Genomic DNA, 23,724 nt, shown 5'->3' on the forward strand with positions numbered 1-23,724 from the left:
TTCATTATAATGACATTATTGCTTTTGTGCTGAGTTTCACTATTTATCAAGGCTACTTGGAGCATATAATGATGTTTAGGATACTAATGTTTTCATCATGACCGCGCATCTTGACGGTGCGTCTTGGTGGTTAGGGTATTTTATTTTGACGTTATAAAAAAGAAGCTGTTACCATGTTCCAACACGTATGCTTTCTATTTCATAGTTGCAACAAAGGCACTCCAAGAATAAAATTGTTGAACACTTGAATTTGTATCCCCCCCCCCCCCCCCTTTTTTATTATATGTTTTACATACAGCCTACAGTAACATCAACTAACGCAAATGCTATTGTGTTATTTGAAAAAATAAATAAAAATAGTATTCTAATGTTACCCAAGGCATTCATAAACACAACCAAATTATAATTTTTTGCTATAGCATATATGAAATGTAGGCTAGGCTATTAATTACACTGTTAAAATGTTGCAGTCAGAATGACTGCTCATTAGCTTGAAGGGGGTCCGTCGAGGCCCAGCGGTTTTAGTGTTAAGGGGGTGTGAACGATTCATAATGGACGTCAACAAAGAAGAGCTCTCGAGCACTCAGCAAAATCTTTCATGGACATTTATCCTACTTGTCTCCAAAGTGGGATAAAACATTTTAGATGTTTTAAAGAAGCATATCTTTCCCATGCTTCCTCCAATCTCAGTGTATGATATACCATTTTGGAGCTCTGAACTTTTGTAATCTGTAAAAAAAAGCATTTAATATTTTTCGACATAAAATATGAAATGGGATGTGCTGTCACAAATTATTTAATTACATTCAAAAGGCTCTATTGGCATGGAAAGTGCAACAACATATATTGCCAAAGCAAACATATAGAAATGTATCAAATCAATGATGACACAGATGTATTTCAAGTGAGCAAGTGTCACTTACAGAGTTACAGGCATAGCAATGTAAAACCCTAATTGATGATATACTGAATGTAATAGGATATCCGATAGACCTATGGCTAACAGTGAGAAACATGGTAGACCATGGGCCAGGACTAATGACTCAACTTATGGGAGTGTTTATAGTTGACCCTGTTATTTCCACCACCACATCCCTCAATAAAGTTTTTGATGAATTCATTAAATGAAGCAATGGGACATTGGTCATGTTTTCGTGCTTGTAGCTTTGCTCTTGTTTACTCAGCCCCTATCAAATCATTGGAGAGGACATAGGAACCCTTGACAATATGTTTTTAAAGGGAGACTTTTATGAGATGTATTTAGTAAGTCTTTGGGGTTTTGACCAGTGACCAGCCCTTTCGCCGGCAGGGAGGGTGGGTGGGTGATGGTTTGGGTGAGCTGCATTGCGGTGAGCAGAGCAAACAGTAAGGCAATGTGGGGGTTTTAAATAGCTTGCTGGATGGCATTCTGGGCTAGCTGAGTCTGAGTGAGTGTCTCTGTGTGTGTCTGTGTGTGAGTGTGGCTAGCTGCAGCCAAGCCAAGGCTGGGTTGATTGGTCCCGCTCCAAACCCAGATGAGAGAATCCTCGCTAGGTTCTGCATTCCTCCTCATTTATCCTCCTGCACTGAGTGACTGGCGATAAATAAAATTAGACTCCCAGAGTCCGTCTTGTGGCTGCTGTCCATTCACCACCAAACCAGCAGTGTGTGCGTGTATGTGTGTGTGTGTATGTGCGTGCGTGTCTAAACTGAGGCGATGTATGAAAATGTTATCTTTGGGTTGGAGACCTCTGACCACATTAGTCCCATCAGGGCGTAACAGCACAGGGAGTTGACATATCACACGGCACCACTTCCCCCTCACAAATACACTGGTAGGACAGACGTGTTTTCATCTTGGCTCCTCTGCACACATACTCACACCCAACGCACACTGCTCATAGAAACACACACGTGTGTGTGTACATGTATAGTACGTGTGCATATGTGTGCACACACACACACACAACGTACAGAACAGAACACACAGCTATTACACATTCATTTACCATTCACACATTCAATGTCAACCTGTCAGCCTAATGCTCTGGGACAATATCTCATTTATTGTAAAATAATAATAATAATTTTATATGAGACACTACAGGTGAGATAGTGGTACATGCAATTAACTTATCAACCCTGCAACATGGATTTATGGGGGATTCATCTCTTGCTGATGCACCATATTGGCTTCATTGTATTTCTTGTAATTTTCTCCCAGGTATAAAAGTGTCCTTGAATGCATCCCAAATGGCCCCCTCACTACATAGTGCACTACTTTTGATCAGAGCCCTATGGGTCCTGGTCAAAAGCAGTGAACTATACAGGGAATAGTGTGCCATTTGGGACGTAGTTCTTATCTGTGAGCTGCAGTGCCCTGCTGAGGGCAGAGTGCCAGGGCACAGGGCCAAGGGGACACGGACAGCACAGCTCACTGGTAACATACATTACAGACTGTGGACACTTGTCAGGAACAACCTCATACAGCCTTGGGTATAGACACTACGGGCTGGTTTCCTGGACAAAGATTAAGCCAGTCCTGGACTAAAAAGCATTTTCAATAGAGATTCTCTATTGAGCATGCTTTTAAGTTCAGGACTAGGTTTAATCTGTGTCCAGGAAACTGGCCCTATGGGTTTCAACCCAAAATGGATCTACCTGTCAATCATCATCTGATCAATAACCTTCTGCCTTCTGCCTCCCTTAGCTGCAGGATCTGTTTATTGATCTCCTTTCTGTCTGCACCACTGTTACTGTAGCAGAACTAAATGTTACTGTAAAGCATTGCTTATTGTAGAACTGTTACAGGTTAGTGCAGCAGAACATGAAATCAACCAGGTGCTATAGATATGAGATTATCATCTTGACTATTCAAATACTGAAGTATTTTCATATCTGGGCTTTAATTAATCCTTCCTTCCCTCTATCCTTCGCCTTCCTACCAATGCCCAGGGGTAACGTATAGTACAACACCATACAGTACAGCTGCTATAGTATTTTACTCAAATTCTCATAAATCAAAACAAGTAACTGGGTTTCTGAGGTACAGCAATTCCAAAACCAACATTGTTGTTGCACAGTTGATTTAACTGATGTGCAGTTCACATTTTATGAATAATTAAGAAATATGAGGACTATCATAAATCTTACTATCATAAATGTTCCATCATGATTTGTGGACTCCTGAAGCTATCTATATTGGGCTAAAATGTTACTGAAATACCCAGTTACTATGAGAGACAGCTCAGGTTTGAACAGCGCTCAGTTCACAGTGTTTAAATTAAGCTCCATTTGGATGAGAGAGAATTACAAATGCGCCAATCTTGACTAAATGGCTAGCCTGATTTAAAAGACCCAAAACCAGCCTTTAAATTATAATTAGCATATTTTATGAACACCGCTCACAGACAACTGGTGTTAATTGATCTGAGTTGGTAGAATAATGTTAGTGAGAAAATATCCTAAACGCACAGCAGACCTGGTCTCCATTCAGATGTGTAATTGCCTTCGCCACTCAGTTACACAGTAATTCACAGTAACTACATTGTCTTGTTAGCTTAATAGTGTAACCCTGCATCATCTGAATAGCTCTTGAGAGGGAGGGAGGCAGAGACCTGCAGGGTGTTAATTACTTGTCAAAAGGTTGTTAAAGGTAGACTCAGCTAAATGACCTTGTAGTACCGCAGATTTTGAGATGAGCGAGATGCAAGACTTCGCTCTCACACGGTCACACATAGTATCTGCGCATGTGCACGAGTTTGCTTCACGCTGTTGGAGTGTGGTAGCCAGAGCACCAAAACATCAGAGAAGTTGACCCTCGCACTTCAACACTCTTAGTTGTTACGGAAATTGACCCACTATGCTGTTTACTTTCTGCATCTACGTCATATCGCTGAGTCTACCATTAAAATGGATCATCTGGCAAAACACTGAGTGGTAATAGTGACAAGAGTGCAAACATACACACACACACACACACACAGGGGGGGGTAGAAAACACTGGTTCTTGAGGGCTACTTAATGCTGATATTTAATTTGACGATTTAAGTAAATTAAGTCATAGGCTAGAATGTCAACAGACCTTAAACAGTGGCAGATTACGTGAAAAGGTGAGAACCAGAGGGCACTTAAGCCCACAAAACTTGGAGTTCTAGAGGGACAATTAATAAACAGTGCCATTTTGTGCTACATGTATGTCCAGTTTAGCCGGAGTGTTGATGCAGGTTGGAAAAGAGCAACATAATCAAATCAAATCAAATGTTATTTGTCACACGCTTCGTAAATAACAGGTGTAGACTAACAGTGAAATGCTTACTACCCAGCAATGCAGAGAGAAAAAAAGATAAATCATTTAAAAATAATAACAAGGAATAAATACACAATGAGTAACAATAACTTGGCTACATACACGGGGTACTAGTACCGAGTCCATGTGCAGGGGTACGAGGTAATTGAGGTAGATATATACAGTGCATTCGGAAAGTATTCAGACCGCCATATTCTGTTACGTTACAGCCTTATTCTAAAATGGATTAAATTGGTTTTTTTCCTCATCAAACTACACACAATACTCCATAATGACAAAAGGAAAACAGGTTTAGAAATTGTTGCTAATTTATTACAAATAAAAAACAGAAATATCACATTTACATAAGTATTCAGACCCTTTACTCAGTACTTTGTTGAAGCACCTTTGGCAGCAATTACAGCCTTGAGTCTTCTTGGGTATGACGCTACAAGCTTGGCACACCTGTATTTGGGGAGTTTCTCCCATTCTTCTCTGCAGATACTCTCAAGCTTCTATTTTCAATAAATGTGCAAAAATTTATAAAAACCTGTTTTCGCTTTGTCATTATGGAGTATTGTTTGTAGATTGAAAAAAACAAACAATTGAATCCATTTTAGAATAAGGCTATAACGTAACAAAATGTGGAAAAACTGAAGGGGTCTGAATACTTTCCGAATGCACTGTACATTTAGGTAGGGATAAAGTGACTAGGCAACAGGATAGATAATCACCTCAGCTACTGTGGCAGATTGCACAAAAATGGGCAGACAGAGCAAATATTTTAACAAAGCATAGATCAATGAAAAATCAAGATTGGCCTCCGAAAAATAAATCTCCAGTGCAGAGACAAACATAAAAATCATGACAAGGACAAAGTGTTCCTGTATTTTTTATGCGCGGCCCTCTTTGTCCCCCAGCTCTGATTCATTCATGAGGAACAGCCAAGCCGCCCCCATCTACCTTTATTCATGCATTTCTGATTTATTCCTTCCTTAACTAATCAAGGATATGATCATTACTCAGGAAGATGCAGGGGCGAACCCCGAACCCCTGGCAGGTCAGGGGAAGGCCGCAGCCCCCATTGTGGTTACCACACCAGCGACGTTGGCTCTCGGATAAAAAAGGGTGGTAGATACGCCCTCGACTGATAACCCTCAAGTCCGTTTGTCGATTGACCGGGAGGGAAGAGAGCTCAACAGTGTTGTATAAGGATGGAACTGACGTCAAACACAAGCAAGGGTGGTGTCAGAGCTCAGGGCTCATGACACAGAGACAGTGCTGCTGTCCCTCGGGGCATTGGTCTCCCGGCCAGCCAGCCCTGGAAGTGAAGCGGCGACCACACTTCCAGCGGGAGCGGCACAGGAAGTGGAGGGGTGGGTGGGGGGTGGGTGGGGGTGGGGGGGACTTTGGGAAGGTCACTGCTGGAGGAATGTGGTGGCCGGGTTCAATTTACGACGTGCTCACCCTTTCAGATGCCAGCTTGGTGAGCAGCCAACTTGGAAGGCAAGTGAGCGCCTTGGCTTAAAGGAATGGGAGCTGGAAGAGGGAGGGAGATGGAGGGGGGAGGCTTGAGCTGTGTGAGGCTCTGCAGCAAAACAAAGAACGGGTGGAGTATGGGTACACCACGTTGAGGTTTGCGACGCCACCCAATCAATGGAATTCTCCCATTGTGATTACCAATTAAGGGCATTACTACACATACAAACAGGGGACAGGCTTATGCTCTCTCTTTATGCCTCTTTCTCTCTCTCCTGTTTCTCCATAGCTCGCTTCTTTTTGGAATCGCTTTTGGGAAGAGAGAGGCATTTTGGAAGAGGTCCGCTGCTGGCCGCACTTAAGTTGAGATTCTCATCTGCACATAATTCATTTTCAAAGGGCAGAGGGGCTGTGGAGAGAATCCTTAATTGCGCCGGCAACATAGACAAATGTTTATATCTCGGCCCCTCTAATGAGAAACCGATAATGGATGCAAACAGCACTCGCTTGGCTTTCTCTTTCCACTTCCCCGAAAGGCACATGGGACAATCCGAAACAGGCCTTTTTGGAGAGCGCAACCTCATTCATCAATTCTCCTTTATGCTCGGCATCATGCAATACTCTACTCAGCCATCGATGTAGCCATAAATCTCTTTTTATAGAGACTAACATTGCAGATATTTCTCCATTAGAGGGTCACTCTGTGCAAGGGGGTGGTGTATGGATGCAGGCAATTGTAATGGTCAAGCCTAGTAGAAAGTGATGCACCACTTTATATACTGTATCTCTTCTACAGGATCATTTTGATTGGATTTATTTTATTATTGTAGTGTCATGCATCTTCAAGGATTCCCAGCCCACATTGGCTTATAAGATACTTTATGAGCTGTAGAAAAATAAAATAATCTCATATACACTGAGTGTACAAAACATTAAGTACAAAACTTTCCATGACATAGACTGACCAGCTGAATCCAGGTGAAAGCTATGATCCATTATTGATATCACTTGTTAAATCCACTTCAAATCAGTGTAGATGAAGGGAAGGAGACAGGTTAAATAAGGATTTTTAAGCCTTGAGATAATTGAGACATGGATTGTGTATGTGTGCCATTCAGAGGGTGAATGGACAAGACCAAATGTTAAGTGCCTTTGAACGGGGTATGGTAGTAGGTGCCAGGCGCACCGGTTTGTGTCAAGAACTGCAACGCTGCTGGGCTTTTCACGCTCAACAGTTTCCCATGTGTATCAAGAATGGTCCACCTCCCAAAGGACATCCAGCCAACTGTGGGAAGCATTGGAGTCAACATGGGCCAGCATCCCTGTGGAACGCTTTCGACACCTTGTAGAGTCCATGCCCTGACGAATTGACGCTGTTCTGAGGGCAAAAGGGGGTATATGCCATTTAGCAGACGCTTTAATCCAAAGATATTTAGAGTCATGCGTACATACATATTACGTATGTGTTTTCCCGGGATTCAAACCCACTATAATAATAATAATATGCCATTTAGCAGACACTTTTATCCAAAGCGACTTACAGTCATGTGCGCATACATTTTTACGTATGGGTGTTCCCGGGGATTGAACCCACTACCCTGGCGTTACAAGCGCCATGCTCTACCAACCACACTATCCTGGCGTTGCAAGCACCATGCTCTACCAACTGAGCTACAGAGGACCAATATAAAATAACAACAGGCAGCTGAGAAGAGAACAAAGCCGTGGGAGCCAATCGTATCATCTAATTTCCCACAATCCAGTGTGGTGTTGAACCGCCAGGCCGGCTTGGCGAATCTCAGCCTCAGCGGCCTTATCTCCTGGCAGAGGAAACGGAGGTCCTTTAAAGGGCTGAGGTCATTTCCTCTGCCTCAGGGCTCATACAGGAAAATATAAAATGTCTTCATTCGGTCAGCCCCTGCTTTCCTTCAAATGCCTGCGCTGCCTTATGGCAAATTAGTGGTTTCGGTTCCCCCAGACCCTCAGATTATGCTAACCAACATCTCACTAAATGAAAAACATCCAAAGGGAAGCAGAGGGAACAATAGAGGGACAGAGAGAGAGAATGCCTCCCCTATTACCTACAGAGCTTGACGGCCCTTAAGCCTTTCACAACTTCCTGTTCCCATTGCTCTCCAGTCAGTCCAGGGTGTGAGTCAGTGATGGGAAGATGGAGAGGCTCATTCAGGGCCCGCACAATGCAGAGGTGGAAGGCAGTCACGCTGTGATGCTAGGCAGGCGGAGGATTGATAGATCTGCTGCTGGTTGCTGCAGGAGCCATAGAGTCCTAAGGCAGATGGATGATTGTGTGGGTGGGGGTGTAGGCTGTGTGTGTGGGGGAGAGGAGAGGCTCTAGTATGCTAGCCTCAATGTGATTGTGCACTCTGCGAGTGTGTTTTACAGAGTGCATAAATGTGGAATGTACATGTGTGTGTTATTCTATGTGCATGTGTGCATGAATGTACGTATGTGTATGCATGCTCAGTGGTGGAAAAAGTACCCAATTGTCATACTTGAGTAAAAGTAAAGATACCTTAATAGAAAATGACTCAAGTAAAAGTGAAAGTCACCCAGTAAAATCCTACTTGAGTAAAAGTCTAAAAGTATTTGGTTTTAAATATACTTAAGTATCAAAAGTAAATATCATTGCTAAAATACTTAAGTATCAAAAGTAAATGTAAAAGTATAAATCATTTCAAATTCCTTATATTAAGCATACTAGACGGCATCATTTTCTAGTTTTTTTAATTTACAGATAGCCAGGGGCACGCTCCAACACTCAGACATCAATTACAAATGAAGCATGTGTTTAGTGAGTCCGCCAGATCAGAGGCAGTAGGGATGACCAGGGATGTTCTCTTGATAAGTCTGTGAAATAGACAATTTTCCTGTCCTGCTAAGCATTCAAAATGTAACGAGTACTTTTGGTTGTCAGGGAAAATGTATGTATTAAAAAGTACATAATTTTCTTTAGGAATGTAGTGAAGTAAAAGTAAAAGTAGTCAAAAATATAAATAGTAAAGTAAAGTACAGATGCAAAAAACTACTTAAGTAGTACTTTAAAGTATTTGTTCTTAAGTACTTTACACCACTGTGCATGCTTGAATGTGTGTGTATAATGAGTGCATGCATGCGTGATTGTGTGAATGTGTGTGTGTGTGTGTGTGTGTGCGTGCGTGACTGCATTTGTGTGTGTGGTACATCAGTGCCCAGCATATCTCTGTCTCTCTACAACAAACAGGTTCCTCTCCCACGCTTCTCTCTCAGTGTATATCGCATTTCTTAATCTTTCCCAGAGATGACTGGTTGCTGACCTCTTGCACCCTCCCCTTTCCTCGCGCTTTGCTGCATGCTCACTGAGCTGAACTAAATACAAATAACACAGGAGAGGAGGGAGGGAGGATTGGCCTTGCTTGTTCCCGGCTCGGTGTCTGTCTGATGGTGCCACCGTGTTGAAAAAGCACTGCCTCTGACATTTAAACAAGCGCCAGGTCAAAAGGGCAGACGACTGAAAACAAAGTGATACTGGAACAGGGCGAAGCAATGCTCTTTTTATGACGGATACGAAGCCTGCTCCAACCCATACCTGCCTTCCTGCTTCTCTTTGAGGGGAAATGCATTCACCTTTACAAGGATGGAGAGGAGGAGAGAGCATCTTTTGAAAGGAAAAAAATCTATTTAGAAGCAGATTGTGTTGACTAGAGTAACCTCTGAAGATTGATGTTATCATAAAAAGGTGTACGGGTATGTTACAACATTCGATTCTCACTAGAAGAAAATAATTTCAGTTTATGAAATAAAATACTGGTCAGAGTCAAGAAAAAAAAAACTCAGGCCCTCTGTATCAAGCTCTCTAAAATCTGAAATATATTGCACATGTATTTCAACATCAGTATGAAAGGAATGAGGTCCTGGCTGTCAGTAGCGATCAGAGACATGGGTTACATGGTAGGGGTAAGCTAGATATCTGCATTTATTCAGAAACACATGGCTTCTGATGAGACCTTTGAGCTATTGCTGTCTCTCTCTCCACCCCCCCCTCTTCCTCTCTCTCCTCTCTTTCTGTCTCACTCCCTCTTCCCCCCTCTCTCTCTCTCCCTCTCTCTCTCTGTGCACAGGGCTGGACCATCATTTCCACTCGTAAAATACAGACGCTTATACTTGGCTTTTGGCATCTCAGCAGAGCTGCATTCCAGGCAGGTGAGGTATGGAAAACTGGTCTCCCGCTAGTACAGAGCCGAGTGCCTGGCCCTCCAGAGCATAACTCACCAGGCCAGTGCCTGGACACAGAGAGGCTCTACTGTATTTCATCTCCACACCCTGTGATTTACTTCTCACCTCTGGTGTACCCTTATACTCCCTCAATCCTCTCTTCCTGTTTTCCATGACCCATGGGTCCATCCTTCCTCCTAACAAGGGGCCCAGGCTGACTTCTGAATGCCTACATGAGTCACCAGCAACAAATTGACATTTTAGTCATTAAGCAGACTCTCTTATCAATTAGGGTTAAGTGCCTTGCTCAAGGGCACATCAACCGATTTTTCACCTAGTTATCTCTGGGATTCGAACCAGTGACCTTTTGGTTACTGGCCCAATGCTCTTAACCGCTAAGCTACCTGCCGCCCCACACAAAGGTGGTTAAGCCAATCCTAGGTTTTTTCAGCCTTGAATCATGGAGGGTTGTTTTCCCTCCACATTTGACCCGGCACACAACGGGTGGTATCCATCCAGGTAAGGACGGGTAGGAAGGCGGCTTCACCTTGAAGGGGGCAGCAATACCGAGTAAGGAAGCTGCGAAAAACAATTTAAAGTATTGATGGAACTTCAATAGCGCTTAAACAGTGCCGCCAGACACCTCGGGACTAATCCGTTGTTTTTCTCCCACTCTAAGACTGGCCATTAAAGGGCTCTACACACTCTACGCAAACGGAGCGACCGCTGAATTTTTGGAACGGACCGTACACGACACTCCGTCGCTCCGTTTGCGTAGTGTAGAGGAGAGTGAACAAAAGGAAAACTACTGAAATGTATTTACAGTACTGTACCAACTCGGCTGAAGCAGGGAATATGTCTATGAATAACTTGAGATGTAAGACAAGAGTGATATTAATTAATGTTTAACTACATCGTACTTGCCTGTTAGCCTTCTAATTGGATATGTATACTTGATTAGCAATTTGAAAATGAGCCGCTAATATGACGGCTCTGTTGTTTGGTTTGCTGTGTCAACATGACATTCATAGTGAGTATACAGACAGCACAGGCTAATGCTGTTTTCCAAGACCCGGTTGAAAGAGGAGGAAATAAAAGAGTCGACAGAGACGTAGCTAGGGAGGGGTTGTACAACAACTGCCTATCCTCTGACGTCCTTCCAGCGAGCGAGCTTCATTGCAGGGCCTAGTTATTTACCTCCATCCTTCCTCCAGCTAGCGCTAACTGCTAAATAATTGATTTACGACATGCTGCCACTTCCTTGACTGAGGTCTATGTTAATGCCAGGGCTTGGCTCCGAACGCTTCCTATGACAAAACATCTGCTTTGAAGAGTGATCGTCGTGCCAAGGACGGTGGCAGACACAAGGCTCTCGGTGGCTAACACAAGGCTCAGTATGCATCCCAAATGGCACCCTATTCCCTACATAGTGCACTACTTTTGACCAGAGCCCTGGACAAAAGTAGTGCACTACCTAGGGAATAAGGTGCCATTTGGGATAGTGACCTTGGTGACGTACCTTTGCACTGGTTGGTGTTCTTGTCCAGGATCGCCTTGGTTGACACTATTTTTCCATATCTGTGAAGAGAAGAGAGAAGCAGAATGACTAGGCGGAATTGTTCTAGAACATAACAACGTCGGGAATATTCTTAGAATTCAGTAATGCTATTAACATTACAGTAGGCTATTTGTCCTCTCTCAATTCTCTAACCTCCACTTGGCCTATTCAATAAAAAATGTAGCGAGCCACGATTGCTCTCTTGATAACCATTACCACTGTTGGGAAATAAACATAGCGGAAGTTAACACATCGGGAATGTCTACTACCACTTCATCTCTCCCATTAATCAAACAACTGCACTATGAATAAATCAATAAAAAATATTTAAAAATGACTTGCTGTGGCAAAAACTCATCGTTATGGACTGTGTGGACTAGAGGATGACGGCATCAGGCAGCTCTGTATGTGTTTGTGCCTGTGTGTATGCGTGCGTGCCTGTACTTGCCCTTGTGTTTGAGTGTGTGTGTAGGAAATAGAGCTTCTCTCTCAGTACATAGGGAAGTGTGGAGCTTCCTGTCCCATATTTCACCAGCGGGGGATAATTGTGCCATTTCTCAACGCACAGTGAAGACTCTATTTACTGCATGCTGCGGTGGGGTGGGTGGCAGGTATGAACTGATGAGCACAAAGAGGAAAACTACAGCCTGACACTCAGCCTCCTGGATACCAATCAGACTATTGTCTTGATGGGATAGAGACACAGGGTAATTTGACTGTGGGTGCGTCCCAAATGGCACCAGTTCCCAATGGGCCTGGGTCAAAAGTAGTGTACTATTAAGGGAATAGGGTGCCATTAGGGATGCAGCCCTACAGGCGGAAACTTAGCCTCATGGATACCAATCAGTCTATTGTATTTTATGGGAGTGAGAAACACAGGGTAATTCGACTGTATCTGGTAAGAAATATCAACAGGGATTCTTAATCACTGAGAGAGTTCGAGGGCGTCTCCCATGAGCAATAGAAAAGATTGGATTCAACATATGGTTGGTGCATATGTTTGATGGCATTGATATACTTTTTATTTTGGCTATTGATGTTAAACTGTTGAGGACAAAGCCTGCAAGTAAGCATTTCACTGTATCGTTTACATCTGCTGTATCCTGTGCACGTGACAAAGAAACATTGATTAAAAATAATCGTGCATAATTACCGAAGACACAATGGTAATAATGAGCGTGTAACTCTATGCTTGTGAATAGGGTTTGACAGAACATAAATTGGAAAGGATATCAGAGCTTTACATTTTCACAACTAACTCAATGAAGTTACACATCAATTGTAAAATGTATAGTGTTAACGTTGCACTGATCAATGTGTGCATGTGTTTTTTGCATGTCTGGTTGTGTGTGTGTGTGTGTGTGTGTGTGTGCAGTCGGCTCGTTCTGGGAAACAGTTAAAAAGGCCTCCTATTGGCATGGAATTGGGGAAAGTTCTCATTATAACTTTGTTTGGGTCCACTGGGACCAGGAGACACTCATTTCTGGATGCCAACTCATCATGGCTCGTCTCATTACATATTAAAGACGGTTCATCAATGCATCGTGTCTGTGATCCAAAAATACCCCACAAAGACACCAGGGGTGGGATGAAAAGAAAGGTAGAATCAGGCATCTAGCCCATAATGGAGAATATTGGAAATAAACAGGGAATACAAGCCATACACAAGCCGTGTGTGTGTGTGTGTGTGTGTGTGTGTGTGTGTGTGTGTGTGGACACCTTGCTGGCGGCTTCTCTTCCATGACTGGTTGGTGTGGCTTTGATGTGACAGAGACAGTCCCTGTGAAGCCCAGGTTTAACACTGGTGATGCTGTAGCTGTGCTAGAGCCTGTCTCCACTAATCCTATTTCAATCACTCTCAGTCTCCGTTATCACTGTCTTTACTCGTCCTAGTCCTTCCCCAGTCCCTCTCGCTCTTTCCCTATTTTTCTCTCTCTCCCTGGCTCCCTCTCCTCCTCTATCCCGCTCCCAATTCTCTCTCTCTCTCCAGTGGCGTACCGCAGTTTCGCGGGACCCCCGCAAGGTCTGAGAAGGTCTTTTGTCTCTCTCGGGGAAACAGCTAACTTCCTAAAATTCTACACAATTTGCCATGGGGCAAAGACATTTATTTTTATTTTTATATCTAATCTCATGCTATTCTACACATTTTGCAATGAGGCTGAGAGAATTTGGCATTTTTTAAGATAATTTCATGCTATTCAACACGTATTGCCATGGGGTAGAGAGGGAAATGTGCAGTTTTATAGCTAATCTCATGGTATTCTACACATTTTGAATTGAGGCTGAGAGAATTTGGCATTTTTAAAGCTAATTTCCTGCTGTTCTACACATATTGCCATGGGGCGGAGAGGACTTCCAAACCAGCCTAATTGGAATGAATGGCAGTAGAGGCATAATACTGATTTTACTTATGCAGGAAAATAAAACAAACAAAACATTTGATATATGAGAAATTATGTAATAGAATTACTGTCAACCTAAAATATTGTCATGTAATCATAAAAACAGTTTATGCGGGTTTAATACCAGTGTTCTGTATCACCAGCTTCTAAAATATATGTAAACAGACCATAAATGTCTCAATTGATGTTTTCTTGGAAAGCTGAGAGTGCTATTTATATGATCAAATGGGGTATGCCAGCGTCTCTTTCCCCCGTCTTCCTCTCACTCTTTCTGCCTCCCTCTTTCTCTCTCTCTCTCTCTCTGGCAATCATTCCACCGCCCTATCCAATCAAGAATTAGAGATGACAATACTAAAAAGAACACCCGCCCAATAAAAATACAAGGTTTTATAGGTGGTTCTATGTCGTTGAAAATTGTACAAATTGAGGCAACTGAAAAAGATGTCATTCGTTTGAAAGTTTTCTGGGAATTGAAATACGATGCGTAGCCTCAACCATAGCTTCTACTTTTTGGGTGGAGGCCTGATGATGAGACATTAGATATTTTCAATCCATTGAATATCCACATCTCCTTTTTCCTCTCTGGGTGAAAGGATCCAGGCATATTTCACTTCCACCATACCGCTGGGGGTGAAGTAGTTCTTACGTGGGGATGGGGAGCAGGCCAGAGCCAGCACACATCACTGGTGCAGCTTTGCAGGACGAGGCGTGAGGGGGACTGGCGGACCACCCAAGCGTGGTGTTGTCCCCCCTCTGGCTCTCCAAAGGCTCTGCGTGTCTGTTTGCTGCAGTAGACGTGTGAAGTGGCATGACAGGTAGGTGGGAAACAGCTCCAGGCAGTTTCTGCTCCACGTCTATGTTTCCCTACCTCCCTTCTGCTGACCACATGGTATAACCACATCCACTAGGGGATACAGTCACATTCTCTCCTCTGTGTGTGTGTGTGTGTGTGTAAACACCCCAGGGTTTCTGAAAAGGGGTCTGACAGGCCCTTGGGCCCCTAGGTTTCGGGAGGAGTTTGAAAGGAGGACTTTGAAAGAAAGTGATCCTGCTGTCGATCCCAGAGGCAGATGAGGGCCCCTGGCTGTGTGGTGTCTGTGTCAGTTTATCCCTGAGTTTTGCGTTTATATAACTCAATGTTTGATGGTAATTTAAGAGACAGGTGTCACTGTTGTACACAGATTCTGAATGGACAAGTAGGGATAGAGGTAGAGAGAGAGACAGAGGCAGAGGAAGAGGGATAGATTGAGTGATAGAGTGAAAGCAGGAAAGTGAGAGATGGATAGAGTGTCACATCAAGGTATGGCGCCTGCCTTGGCATCCCGGGCCCATGAGTTAGTGCCATGTTCCGGTTGACCCTCAAGCTCAGCCAACCCCTCTCAGAGCTCTAAAGGTGAGCCTGACAGACAGGGGTCAAACCACAGCTATTTGTTCAGTGGGGTATTAAGAACTAGGACCAGTGAACCTGGAAGCATGGGAGCTTCCTCTGTGACTACAGGACAGAGGGTTAAGGGCAGGCGAGGAGGCCCAGGTTGTGTTCCAAATGGCACTACATTTCACTATATAGTGCACTACTCTTGACCAGAGCCCAGGGCTCTATATAGGGAATAGGGTGCCATTTGGGACGCAGGCCCAGTCTCCCAGTGTACTGCAGAGATCGACAGGCAGGTGCTGTGCACTGCTGAACTAGCCTGCTCTATCCTGATGGACACCTGGCAGGGGGGAGAGACGCTGCTCACTCAAGTAGCACTGAATCAAAATCAATCATGCTCCACACTCCTGAGCTGTACTTGTGTACTGTAGAGGGACCTGCCCTTTGAAGATATCCCACAGCATGGCCATTACACTACCACTGTACAAGATGTTAAAGTTGTCGGTTAAGCCCTTCTCTCTCTGCTTCTATCAGGTGATACAACGGTTTTCTGTGATCTGTAGGTCTAAGCTCTTTGGCCCTCCTCACCCTCCGGTCCCACCCACCGAGGAACGTATTCCCATTGCTGGAAGACAACAGTTCTATTTCAAAATGTAATCTTGACATTTCTGCATTAGAAATGAATTATGATTGCTCTTCTGGCAACGACGGCCCTTTGACAAATTGTGACCCCGGTCGATTAGGCCAATACTTTGCTGGCTCACTTCAAGATGACCTGTCAACTGGCCCAGGGCTGGACAAAACTTGATCACACACAAGCTCCAAGCTTGGGTTGCATTTCCTCCTTGGGATTTTGTTAGCCAGTTCACACTCATCCGGGATCCGGCACTTCGTCACTTTTAAGGGGCTCTGACTGAGGCTAGCTTGACTAGCCTCCAATAGACGTGTCAGCCATGTCGGCCATGGTTGAGCATCACCAGTGTTAAAGAGCAGTGTTGGCCATGGTTGAGTTAGCGCCTGCAGCTGACCTGAGAATGATTTAGTGGTGATGTCCTTGTCAACCCAGGATCTGTCTCAGGCCAAAAATAACACACACACTCTGAACACACACACACACACACACACACACACACACACACACACACACACACACACACACACACACACACACACACACACACACACACACACACACAGGCCATGATTGAGCATCACACACAGCATAATGCATTTCTGACAGGTAGTGCTGGTGAAAGATGCTGTCCGATCATCAGATTGAGCTCACAGTAGAGATCTCCACCCACATGGACCAGAGGGAGGGAGGGCAGGAGAGAGAGAAAGAATGAAAAAGAGAGAGAGAGAGGGGGGAGGGGGAGTGAGGGAGTGAGGGAGAGAGAGAACGAGAGCGAGAGAGTGAGAGAACAAGAGGACGTGAGAGCGAGAACAAGAGAGAGTGAACGACTACAGTGGCTCCACTTTAGTTATAAAAAAAGTGCTTTAATGGAGTGAGTGGGAGAGAAAATGGCAGTGTGTTTGTACAGTGGGGGAAAAAAGTATTTAGTCAGCCACCAATTGTGCAAGTTCTCCCACTTAAAAAGATGAGAGAGGCCTGTAATTTTCATCATAGGTACACGTCAACTATGACAGACAAAATGAGAAAAAAAATCCAGAAAATCACATTGTAGGATTTTTAATGAATTTATTTGCAAATTATGGTGGAAAATAAGTATTTGGTCAATAACAAAAGTTTCTCAATACTTTGTTATATACCCTTTGTTGGCAATGGTACAGGTCAAACGTTTTCTGTAAGTCTACACAAGGTTTTCACACACTGTTGCTGGTATTTTGGCCCATTCCTCCATGCAGATCTCCTCTAGAGCAGTGATGTTTTGGGGCTGTCGCTGGGCAACACGGACTTTCAACACATCCAAAGATTTTCTATGGGGTTGAGAGATCTGGAGACTGGCTAGGCCACTCCAGGACCTTGAAATGCTTCTTACGAAGCCACTCCTTTGTTGCCCGGGCGGTGTGTTTGGGATCATTGTCATGCTGAAAGACCCAGCCACGTTTCATCTTCAAAGCCCTTGCTGATGGAAGAAGGTTTTCACTCAAAATCTCACGATACATGGCCCCATTCATTCTTTCCTTTACACGGATCAGTCGTCCTGGTCCCTTTGCAGAAAAACAGCCCAAAAGCATGATGTTTCCACCCCCATGCTTCACAATAGGTATGGTGTTCTTTGGATGCAACTCAGCATTCTTTGTCCTCCAAACACGACGAGTTGAGTTTTTACCAAAAAGTTATATTTTGGTTTCATCTGACCATATGACATTCTCCCAATCCTCTTCTGGATCATCCATATGCACTCTAGCAAACTTCAGACGGGCCTGGACATGTACTGGCTTAAGCAGGGGGACACGTCTGGCACTGCAGGATTTGAGTCCCTGGCGGCGTAGTGTGTTACTGATGGTAGGCTTTGTTACTTTGGTCCCAGCTCTCTGCAGGTCATTCACTAGGTCCCCCCGTGTGGTTCTGGGATTTTTGCTCACCGTTTTTGTGATCATTTTGACCCCATGGGGTGAGATCTTGCGTGGAGCCCCAGATCGAGGGAGATTATCAGTGGTCTTGTATGTCTTCCATTTCCTAATAATTGCTCCCACAGTTGATTTCTTCAAACCAAGCTGCTTACCCCTATTGCAGATTCAGTCTTCCCAGCCTGGTGCAGGTCTACAATTTTGTTTCTGGTGTCCTTTGACAGCTCTTTGGTCTTGGCCATAGTGGAGTTTGGAGTGTGACTGTTTGAGGTTGTGGACAGGTGTCTTTTATACTGATAACAAGTTCAAACAGGTGCCATTAATACAGGTAACGAGTATTAGAAGAAGTTACAGGTCTGTGAGAGCCAGAAATCTTGCTTGTTTGTAGGTGACCAAATACTTATTTTCCACCATAATTTGCAAATAAATTCATTACAAATCCTACAAAGTGGTTTTCTGGAATTATTTTTCTCAATTTGTCTGTCATAGTTGACGTGTACCTATGATGAAAATTACAGGCCTCTCTCATCTTTTTAAGTGGGAGAACTTGCACAATTGGTGGCTGACTAAATACTTTTTTTCCCCACTGTATGTGTTTAATAGAAGGAGTAATAGGCGCTGCATACAGTAGGGCTATTTTCCACAGCACCACAGTTCTCGTTCAGTCTTCAGCGTTCCAAAATAGCTCCTGTTTGTCCACGGCCGTCTACAACCTGTCAAGCCGACATGCCACGCATTTCTGTCTGACACGCACAAATGAACATATCTCATCTGTGCTGCTTTCTCCACACTACTCCAGATGAAAGGGAAAGAGCGAAAGAGGGGGAAGGGATGAAGAGCTAGAGAGCGTCAAAGCAGCTGGGAGGGAGGGAAACTGTGGAGTCCTGAGGGCTCGACTTCCTGCCCTCACGTCAATCAGTCTTTAGGCTGCTGGCTGCTGCGACTAATAGATGGAGTGGAGCTTTCATTTTACATTTACATTTTAGTCATTAAGCAGACGCTCTTATCCAGAGCGACTTAAGGTTAAGTGCCTTGCTCAAGAACACGTCGACAGATTTTTACCTAGTCTCTCTGGGATTTGAACCAGCGACCTTTCGGTTACTGGCCCAGTGCTCTTAACTGCTAGGCTACCTGACGCTTCCCAGCAGAGTGTGTGTACTGGCTGTAACTGGCTGTAAAGAGACAAACAGAGGGAGTGCCTATGAAAAGCCAAGCTGTCCCGATACCATGTATACAGTAATAGGGGGATGAATAATGTAAGAGATTGCCTGGGGGCATATCAGCCACTGCAGAGCAACTGCTCTCCAAATCGATGTTGCCGTTGTCTCGCCGCCTCAGAGGTTAAGCGCCGTTATCTCGGTCTGTTCTGACGGACGTGCGGCGGAGTTGGTCGACTGGACGGAGAAGGAGAGAGAGAAAGGGCCAGGAAAGGCGGAGCTGGACCGAAACTGTAGGGCGGACAGGGCGTCGATGACAGAGCCGAAAGAGCCGAGGCTGGGCTGACTGGAGTGTCTTTTCTCACACTTCATCCCTTTTTGCAGTTTGTTGAAAAGGAGCCCGTGGGATCGGGGAGGCTCTGATAGCCAGCCGGTTTGTGTCAACAGAGGGCCTCTGAGAGTCATTAGGGATAATGTGGCGCTTCGGATCGCAGAGGCTCTGTGGAACAGGTGGTCCCAGGGTCACCCCTTCCTCCTTCCTCTGCTGTGTGGAGCTCCAACCCCTCCCTCCCCACTCTCTCACTCCTCCATCCCTCGCCACACATGGGAAAGTTTTTTGGGACAATTGGCGGTGATTTGTTCTTGATTTGGGTTTCTCTCCGTTTGATCAGGCGAGGGATAGCAGCGTGATAAAAATAAAAAAATGCACTCACTAACTGTAAGTCGCTCTGGATAAGAGCTTCTGCTAAATGACTAAAATGTAAAAAATGTGATACAGAACACAGCTGTAACTGGTCCGCGGCTGAAATTGAGTGCAGAGATCCAGAAGGGCGGGATGGAGGGAGGGGAAAACAGAGAAGGCAAAAGGGAGGAGGAGGAAAGGAAGGGAGGGAGGGGAGCTCTGGGGTCCTTTACAATGTACATTTTTGAGTTATGGATTTGGGCCACTGGCAGGGAGAATGTGAGCTCGAATGCTTCTGTTATTCCAGGTGTGGGCCCTATGTCCAGCTCTGGAGCGCCTTGTATAAAAGTGCTCTTTACTCGAAAGAATCCGCGGGCTGGTTCAGCCCCTCTACCTCTCCTGGGTGGTGAACTGCAAAAAAGAAAAACACTGGGGCTGCCCAACCGATTGGTAGTGAAATGGATCATAAAGTTTGCCATTTCCCAAAAGGGCTGGGGGGTTAGCGTTGGCTGCACACCCCATGGGTGGGTTACGCTTGGCCCTGTGCCCCACATGCCTGGCTTGGTCCAGGCATTTTTCTCACGGTAACGGCTGTTCCATACAGGTTTCTCTAGCTCTGGGTATTCAGCCAAAACCCCCTTCTCTGGCTGCTTCTCCACGCCCATATATCAGGCTGATGGTTCTGGAGAGCTACAGATTCAGCCAATTGAATAAAACAGATTAAGCACACTCCCAAATCCCACTAATTGCTCTTCCAACTGCGTATAATTAGAACCTCTGTGGCCATTGTTGTTATTGACTCTCTTTTCTTTTGGCCATGTTTGAAGGAGTAGAGGAAGTTGTAGCAGTTGAGTGTTAGGACTCGTTGGAGACTGTAGCTCGCTGTATCGTTACGGTTACGGAGCTGAGTTCATTTTCATGCAGCAGTTTGAGAGAACTTTGGCATTTCCAAGCATCACTCAGGCTGGCATGTAACAACCTCCAATCAACAGCTACGATATGACACACTCTCAAGAATGCGTCAGTTGGCGGCACTGTGTTTGCTTTAGAGATACGGGGCCTGGGCTGCTGGGGCTGTTTCACAATGTGACCCCACGAACCTGTCTCAGGAACTGGCATGGCTCAGCTCACCACAAGGACTCATAATAATCGGAGTTGTCTCGAAAACCCGACCCTAAGCGACAGTGACCAGGGTCTGGTTTCAATGACAGACTCTTTAGGCATAGAGGAACTACGTCACTGTGTACTTCACTACCTTATCCGATTCACACCAAACCTCTACACCAAAGTTGCAGTCTACCAGGCAGTGTGTGTATCTACACACCTTTATGGATGTGAAACATGGACAGTCTACAGCCGACACTTAAAACAACTGGAGTCCTTTCACATAAAATGCCTTCAACGCATTTTGAAAGTGACCTGGCAGGACCGTGTGCCACACTGAGACATCCTACAGAGAACCAACTGCAGGAGCATTGAGGTGTCCATCACACACCACCAGCTTAGACGGCTCGGCCATGCCATCCGGAGGCCAGAGGATCGCCTGCCGCGAAAGACGCTCTATGGACAGCTAGAACACTCTGCAGGTGGGCAGAAAAAGCGGCTAAAAGATCAACTGAAGATATCACTAAAGAAACCCTGCCTCCCTCGAGATTGTTGCTGTGGACCGTTCCACCTGGCATGGCCTCTGCCATCAAGGAGTGCAGTTGGCCGAGGAAAAAAGGACTGTACGTAGCCTGTGAAGCGACAGAGAAGACATATGACCATGCCTGCACCGGCCTCAACAGGACAGGCCTTTGTGTGCTCTTTCCGTGGCAGACAGTGTGCATCCCGCATCGGATTATACAGTCATCAACGAACCCACAAGCAGTAGTGGAAGTCATCATCGGATATGATGGATTATCTTAAGTACCTTATCCACTTGAATAAAATATAAAAAAGTAGCTAGCAAAATGGATATCAAAGAGGTGATTTTTAATGAGTGCGAAATGCAAGAGGCTAGTTTGCATTAACTACCTTCACTAAAATCACTGCAAATGTTTTGCCTGCAAACTTTGGTTTCGTATCGCGACTTTCTGGCCTTTGTGATTTGTTGAAAGAGTTGTCTGTCTGAAGAGGACTCACCCCAGATTATTTTCTTTCTTCCTTAGCGAAGTTGCCAAAAGAGTCCGTCATTGAAGCCAGACCCTAGTCACTGTTGCCTAGGGTCGGGTTTTCAAAACTAATCTCTGAGAGGAAAATGCTGCTACACACACACACAGGCAGAGACAGACAACCCCATGATACTGATGAGGGAAAATAACTTGGACCTCATTTCAGAGGTTTCAGTTTAACATGAAGCCTTGGGGGACAAGGCGTCGAGCCAAGGGAGAATGCCATTGTGGTGGGGTGGAGCAGGTTGCGGTGGGAGGAGGACCCGGGTGTCACAGACTGCAGCGCCACATGACCTTTTGTGAAAATGCTACTACCCACCTGTGCCTGAAACAGTGGCTGGCTAATTAAAGTTTCATTGGCATTGGATTTTCATTGGCACAGCAGACCTAGGGCAACCTTGGGGGCACATGGACAATACGGACGAAGGAGACTGGCAAAAATACAGGGGAGAGAAATGCTGAGGGAAGAGTGTGTGGGAGAAAGGGAAGTCAAGCATCCAATAGGGTTCAGTGAGGCAGTAATGGTCTACGTCCAATGTTCCAATGACCGCCAAAAGTCATGTTTTGACGTGCAGTAGCTAGTAAACCGTAGAATTATATTTGAACCCTCACGGCCGGGTACTTTACTTAAGTTCCGACAATGCCCTTCTGAAAAACGTTCGGCCTCAAATTCAAGATCATATTGAATTGAAAATTAAGTTGAAACTGTCTACAGTGAGAATGTACAAAAGGGGACTAAGAGATATGCAATGTCAAAACGCGGAGTACCTCCATGGTCTTATTACGCTTGCTCTCTAGCTAATGGAATTTTGATGGGTCAATATCAAGACATGCGGGACTTCTGACATAGTGAGAGCATTACCAAATACTGGACAGCGCATTCCGATTCCATAAGATCATTAAATAATTGGCTGCATTTGACTGGGACATTTCTGAAAAGATGGGCAAGAAAAGGTTACGTAACCAGCAGACTTCCCTTTTAGCCTGTATTTCACAATTTGCAGTGTTGTCTTTATTAATGATCTTGACCCTTTACTCGCTTAAGACGTGGAGGAATTTAATGGAGCTGAACAAAGCTGTTAGTGTGTGTGTGTGTGTGTGAGGGGCTGTGTGTGTGTGTGTGTGTGTCTGTGTGTCTGTGTGTTGCAGCATGATGACGCCCTGGTTCGTGGTTCCTGGGGGAGGCAGTCCAATCTAGGCTTTATTAGGGCTTTATTGAGCTGTGTGTATGTGTGTGTAAATTCATGCACGTGTGTTTTTATATTGGACACACACTTGGCAGAGCTTTTATGATTACCCGTGTCTGTTTCTTTTATACACTCACAGTTGGTGGAGCTTTAATACGGGTGTGTGTGTATCAGCAGGTAGGTGTAGGTGTGTGTGTGTGTGTGAATGTGTGTGCATGCGTGTACGCGCAGGTGTGTGTGTGTTTCTAATCATCTGTGTATGTGTGCCACACTCACGGTTGGCAGAGCTTGATGAGATCCTGGTCCGTGGTCCCCGGGGGCAGGCCTCGGATGTACAGGTTAGTTTTACTCAGCTGCTCGGATCCGCCATGACTGCAGCTGTTATGGCTGGGGCTAGGCGGAGCCATCGGGTGGGGGGGTGGAGCATAGGGCTGCTGCAGGAAGAGAAGAGAGGCGGGGTTAGGGCTAAATATATATTTTTATAAGTAACGTGAATAACTTGCACATCTTTGAGAGAGAGAAAGGGAGATAGAGAGGGGGAAGAGAGAGAGAAAGAGAGGTAGAGGGAGTGATGTTAATATATCTTTTATGGAATCAATTTTCTATGGAACCCAACAGACACAAAGAAAGAAGTGGTGGTGTATATCATTCAGGACTTCGTAAAATACTCTGGTCAGTGAGCTGGCTCCTAAACCACTATGGCATACAGGACAGTACTGA

At 44.9% G+C, this 23,724-nt stretch overlaps 1 protein-coding gene across 1 annotated transcript in view; it reads right to left on the minus strand.

The window, feature by feature from the left end:
• LOC121571444 (RNA-binding motif, single-stranded-interacting protein 3-like) overlaps positions 1–23,724 on the minus strand; it is a 284,697-nt gene that overhangs the window by 204,936 nt on the left and 56,037 nt on the right. The window contains exons 2-3 of the mRNA XM_045221880.1: positions 23,281–23,438; positions 11,478–11,536 (exon numbers count right to left, since the gene is read on the minus strand). Of these exons, the coding sequence (XP_045077815.1) occupies positions 11,478–11,536; positions 23,281–23,438 (217 nt within the window). The remainder of the gene's footprint in view (positions 1–11,477; positions 11,537–23,280; positions 23,439–23,724) is intronic.

This window comes from Coregonus clupeaformis, chromosome 8, assembly GCF_020615455.1.
Source record: "Coregonus clupeaformis isolate EN_2021a chromosome 8, ASM2061545v1, whole genome shotgun sequence".
NCBI lineage: Eukaryota > Metazoa > Chordata > Actinopteri > Salmoniformes > Salmonidae > Coregonus > Coregonus clupeaformis.